Source organism: Microtus ochrogaster, chromosome 1 (genome assembly GCF_000317375.1).
Source record: "Microtus ochrogaster isolate Prairie Vole_2 chromosome 1, MicOch1.0, whole genome shotgun sequence".
Lineage (NCBI taxonomy): Eukaryota > Metazoa > Chordata > Mammalia > Rodentia > Cricetidae > Microtus > Microtus ochrogaster.
Genome location: NC_022009.1, coordinates 64336987 through 64342259, shown reverse-complemented (window position 1 = coordinate 64342259; position 5273 = coordinate 64336987). Strand labels below are relative to the sequence as shown.

General features: G+C 45.8%; 1 protein-coding gene across 1 annotated transcript in view; it reads right to left on the bottom strand.

Annotated features, from left to right (window-relative positions):
* The window catches only part of Usp13 (ubiquitin specific peptidase 13), a 119124-nt gene that overhangs the window by 86020 nt on the left and 27831 nt on the right, over positions 1-5273 (bottom strand). Inside the window, exon 3 of the mRNA XM_013347427.2 lies at positions 2728-2788. Coding sequence (XP_013202881.1) covers positions 2728-2788 — 61 coding nt within the window. The remainder of the gene's footprint in view (positions 1-2727; positions 2789-5273) is intronic.

Sequence of the window (5273 nt, the reverse complement as noted above, 5' to 3'; positions counted from 1 at the left end):
GTGTGTGTGTGTGTGTGTGTGTGTGTGTGTGTGTGTGTGTGTGTGTGTAATGAACATCGAATTGTTCAATGATTTCATAGGCCATACAGGGGAGCTGAAGATGATTGTTCAGCTAACCTGACACAGACAAGCTGACTACTAAATACGTGTGTAGACCCATTGACAAAGGCTACTCTCGGTGAATGGTGGAGACACAGAGATTCATGGCTACACATAGTACTGAAAATACAGAGGACAGCTCAGCCCTAAACAAGACATTTACACCATATTCACCAGAGCTCAGGGAACACTGCAGAAGACAAAGCAATAAGAACACAAGAGAAAGAAGACAGAAGAGCTATGAAGTGCCATCTTTGGGGCACGGCACAGCCACTGCAATCACACAGTGGCAGCAGCTGTGAATGTTTCTATTGGGTCCGCACAAGAACGGAACCATCCAGTGCTCTGTGAGCTGTGGAGAAGCCTTCCGTTTCCTGAGATGTTGGACTGCTGAGGAAGCGCAGACATGGCTTGGAGCAAAGGCCCCACTGAAATGCAGCTGTAGGCAGCAGCAAGGCCTCCGAGGCTGCCTTCCCCTTCATTTCTAAAACTGGTCCTTGACAACAACCTTGGCAATCAAAACAATCGCTGGAAAAATAAAACCTCAGAATCTTACAACACCATCGTTGAAAGCAAAGAAGTCAGCTAACTCCTTCAAGGAAGCAAGAAAATGTTTTGTTTGCATGTAAAAGCTGGCCCCGGTGGCACACACCAGTAACTAATACTTAGGTGAGGGAGGTGGTAGAAGAGGAAGTTCATGGCCAGCCTCTACTATGATGAGTTTGAGAGTCTCAAGAAACAGAAACTACAGTAACAACAGGGTCAAATTGTTCAATAATTTCTACATCCATTGCTGAGGTCGTTTAACTCACAAAAAATCACTTTCTAGATAACAGCGCAGGTGCTTGGGAGACCAATCACTCAAGCACGGCCATGTGCCTGACCCTTTCAGCCCCGAAGCTCATTCTAGGATATTCTCTGGTGGCTTAGTCTGTCTGATTGGTAGGTGGGGCTGAGGCACAGGGTGAGCTGAGCCAATGAGAAGGTCGCCAGTGAAGCAAAGCTACTCCCAAGAATCTTGAGGTGATTCTTCTGAAGAAAACCACAGCTAGTGAGCTAGAGGGAAGACACCCTGGGTGGCACACAGTGCTGAGGACCAAGCGTAGAAGCACACCTAGTTTCACGGCTGCTTCAATGGCTTCCCTTCTCAAAGAGTTCATGTGTCTGTTCTTTGTGTGTGTGGTGATTGTATGTCTATGTGTTTGTACATTCACACGTGTGTGTGAACATACATGTTTTCACATGTAAGGTGAAAGCCAGGGATTGACATGGAGTGTCTTTCTTGATCACTCTCAACCTTATTTGGAGAGTCGGGGGGAGGGGATGAACAGGGTCTTATTAGTTCAGCTAGACTGGCTGGACAATGTGCTCCAGGGATTAGCCACCCTCTCTGCGCTCCCTGCATGCATGTGCTACCACACCTGATATTTATGTAGTTGTGGTTGCTGAGGATCCAAACTCAAGCTCTCATGTGTGCACGGCAGGCCACAGGACCAACTGAGCCACCCCCATCTCTCAGTCTCTTTTCATTACAGTGGCAGAGAAAAGCTAGCAGGATGTGGTGATGCGCACAGTGGTCCCACTACTTAAAGAGGCTGAGACGGGAAGATCTCCTACGCAGAGCGGAGGAATTCCAGGCCAGCCTAGGCCACAGAGCAAGACTATGGCTTCAACAAACAAAAGATTTAAATAAGGATAAGCAAAAAGAAAACCAGAATCAGGCCCTTCTTAGCCTAAGAAAAGAGCTACTACTGTTAGCAATCTGTAGTATGTTCTCCTAGACACTGCCAGGTTTCAGTCAACTATGTGCACGTGTGTGTGTTATTCACACACATGTGACTACATCCACATAAGTGCACATATGTATGTGCATATACACACATATATACATATATATATATATACACATACACAAATATAGAGGCATGCATGCATGCATACACTTATCCACATGTATACAATAGTGTGTTCAGATGTTTTTACAAATCTTAGGTTAGTTATGTGATTTAGAAATCAGTGATTGTTTGCATAAGCAAGACTAGTTCTTCCTACTGGAGAATATCAAACAATCATTGTTGCAGGCCAGAACTAATAATGGGTGCTAAAAATTAGTAGGCCAACGCCATAGCTAATACCTCTGGGATGTCCCAGTGTGTGTGTTTTATTGTGTGTAGATATAGGTGGTTATAATCCCTGTGTGGGAGGCAGAGACATGAGGGGTCCTGGGGCTAGTTGACAGTCAGTCTAACTGAATTGCTGAGCTCCAGGTTCAATGAGAGACCCTGTCCCCAAAAATAAAAGGTAGAGAGCAACAGACTCAACCACTGAACTACATGGAACAGGATGAGGAGAGGGCAACAGAGACAGAGATAGTGAGAGACAGAACAAGACACAGAAAGAGAGACACAGACAGGAGGCACACAGAAAGCAACCAAAAGCGGACTATAATTCCTCTCTAGCTGCCAAAACTGCTTTAATGCCCAGGATCTGAATCCGTGCTCTAAGTACTCTTCTCTGCTGGGGAAATGGCAAATAGAGACAGTGTTTAACCCGGCATCCCCATCCCTGCCCCTAGAAACAAGACAGAAAGACAGAATATAACATGCACATGATTGGTAACTGTTTTACCTAAAAATAACTTGGAATTCCTCCTTTTGGGTAGTGCTCCAGCAGACGCTGCTCTTACCTTCTGAAAAGAAAACAACAGATCATTACAACACAGCCCATGAAATAGTCTGCTAACAAACTGTGTGGTCCACAGGTCCCCAGTTAAAGCCAAGAGGAAACTGGACCTCAATCCTTGCGGAAGGGTAGAGGACCATTCTCTTGACCCTGTGGATTATTTTCATTGAGTTCTACAGGAATCCCTCTTGGAAAAGGAAGTTCAAGCCAGAGACAGAGATGAAGCCGGTTCTTGAACTTTGGTGGTCAGTGCTCCCTCTTGGGAGACCTGGAGTCTAAGCTAAGGACAGATGTGAGCTACCTGTCCCCTTATCTACACAAGGATTCTCGGTCCTTGGCCCTGGGTAGACTCAACACTAACTGTTCAAAGACTTATTAACTGATATTCTGATCATCTGAGGAGGGGCACCCACAGGCAAGCTACCCCATGTCAAGCATCGTATGTCCGCCGCCATTGGGGGGAGTCCTCAGAAGCAGTGAGTGAGTTCCCATCAAATGGCTGGACAGTCCCAGCAAATATGATTGTAACAATTTCCTTTCGCCATCTACTTTCATACCATGCATCTTCTGACTGTTAGAGAACACAGATCCGTTACATGCAGGGTCCACCCCATTCCTTTCTGCACAGTCACATGAATCAGCCATGCTGTGCACCAGTATTTCTTTTATTTTCCTCCTTACTTGTCTTAGGAGTCCTAAGCCTACTTCCCCACCTTTTATTATTTGATACTGAAAGTCAACTCATCTTTGTAATATCATCTTGTTTTAATAGCTTCTACAGTTCCCCTCATAGCAATCTCAAAACACTCAGCTCAAAAACATGGCTCTCCAAACTCGAGTGCCAACTGGATGTCTTCTGTTCTAGAATCCCTCTCCTGGTCAGGCGGTGGTGACACACGCCTTTAATCCCAGCACTAGGGAGGCAGAGGCAGGTAGATCTCTGTGAGTTCAAGGCCAGCCTGCTCTACAGAACAAATTCCAGGACAGGCTCTAAAGCTACAGAGAAATCCTGTCTCGAGGGGGGGAAAAAGGAAAAAAGAAAAGAAAAAATCCCTCTCTTCCATGATTCCAGAACCTCTGTCACCTCCCCACCATTCACCTTCCTCAAAAATAAGTAAATAAACAAAGTGAGCTATAGCAAAAGCAAAACCTGGACCATAGATTCACTTCACATGGCCAGGGGTCACTTGTCCGTACAGACTGCTGCGGTGTTCTTCCACCTCTATTTCTGCATGACAGAAGAGGAAATTGAAAAAGATGGTCTACAAATGTAGCAATCTACACGGAGCCTGGCTGGCAATTGTGTCTCTTCCTGATGTAGGTTCAAACCTTAGACTCAGATTAGAAGCACCCCCCGCCCCCGGAGGGGGAGAACAATGGGACTTCTTGCTAAGGACCTTTGCTCCCTCCTAGGACAGGGTTCAAGCACTAAAACTCCTCCCTTAGCAAATAGCTCTGTGCCTGTTGTCAGGTTCTGTTTGTGAGAGCAAACACAAGATTCTTCTCCGGAAGAGCTCACCAGCACAGAAGGTACCTGAGTGCAGGCAGAAGGCAGGATAGGTTCTGAGAGGTACTAAGAGAAGTCAAAGAGACCATACAATTAGTGGAGATGCTTGGTTTATCTGGAGGTAGAGATATGATCAGGACTGATCATGTAAGAAGAACATTGGTCCTCAAATATAGAAAGTACTTAGTAATTGGAGGATCAGTAGACGAATGGATAAATTGATGGATAGATAGACAGATGGGTGGATATGTGGGCGGGTGGGTACATGGGTACGTGGGTGGATAGACAGACAGAAGGATGGGTGCAAAGGATGTATGGATGGGCAGAAGGGTAGGTGGGTGGTGGTAAAGCAGACAGATGGGTGGGTGTAGGAATGGACAGATGGACAGGAGGGTGGGTAGGTATTTGGGTGGCTGGATCAGTAAAGAGACAGAGACAGACAGATAAATGGACAGCTTGGCAGATGGATGGATCAATGGATGGAATAATGCATGGGTAGATGAATGGATATTTTTAACTGGAGAGACGACAACAGGAAAAAGAGAAGGAAGGATAGAAGTAGAGAAACACACATATACGTATAGAGAACACAAGAACATGGGCACTAACTCATGGCACATTCCAGCAATAGCTATGTGGAGAATACAAATTTGGTGCAGAAAGCAAGGGTTGAAAAGGTTGTGGGGCCCAATCATGAGCATCTTGTAACGACACTACAGAAGTGAGAGCCATACATTTCAAAGAAGGAAGATGAATCAGCAAGCTACAGGACAAGCCTACCCATGGAGGTACCTGGAGGAACACAGAGCACTAAGCCATGACAACGGGGTTGGTGGAGACAGAGTAGACTTCAGAGCTGTGTGGGAAGTTCAGGTAACAAGACCTAAAATGAAAACCTAAAAAAAAAAAATCTGGCTTTCTGAAATTCACAAGAAAGGACAGTGCCGCCGGGCGATGGTGGCGCACGCCTTTAATCCCAGCACTC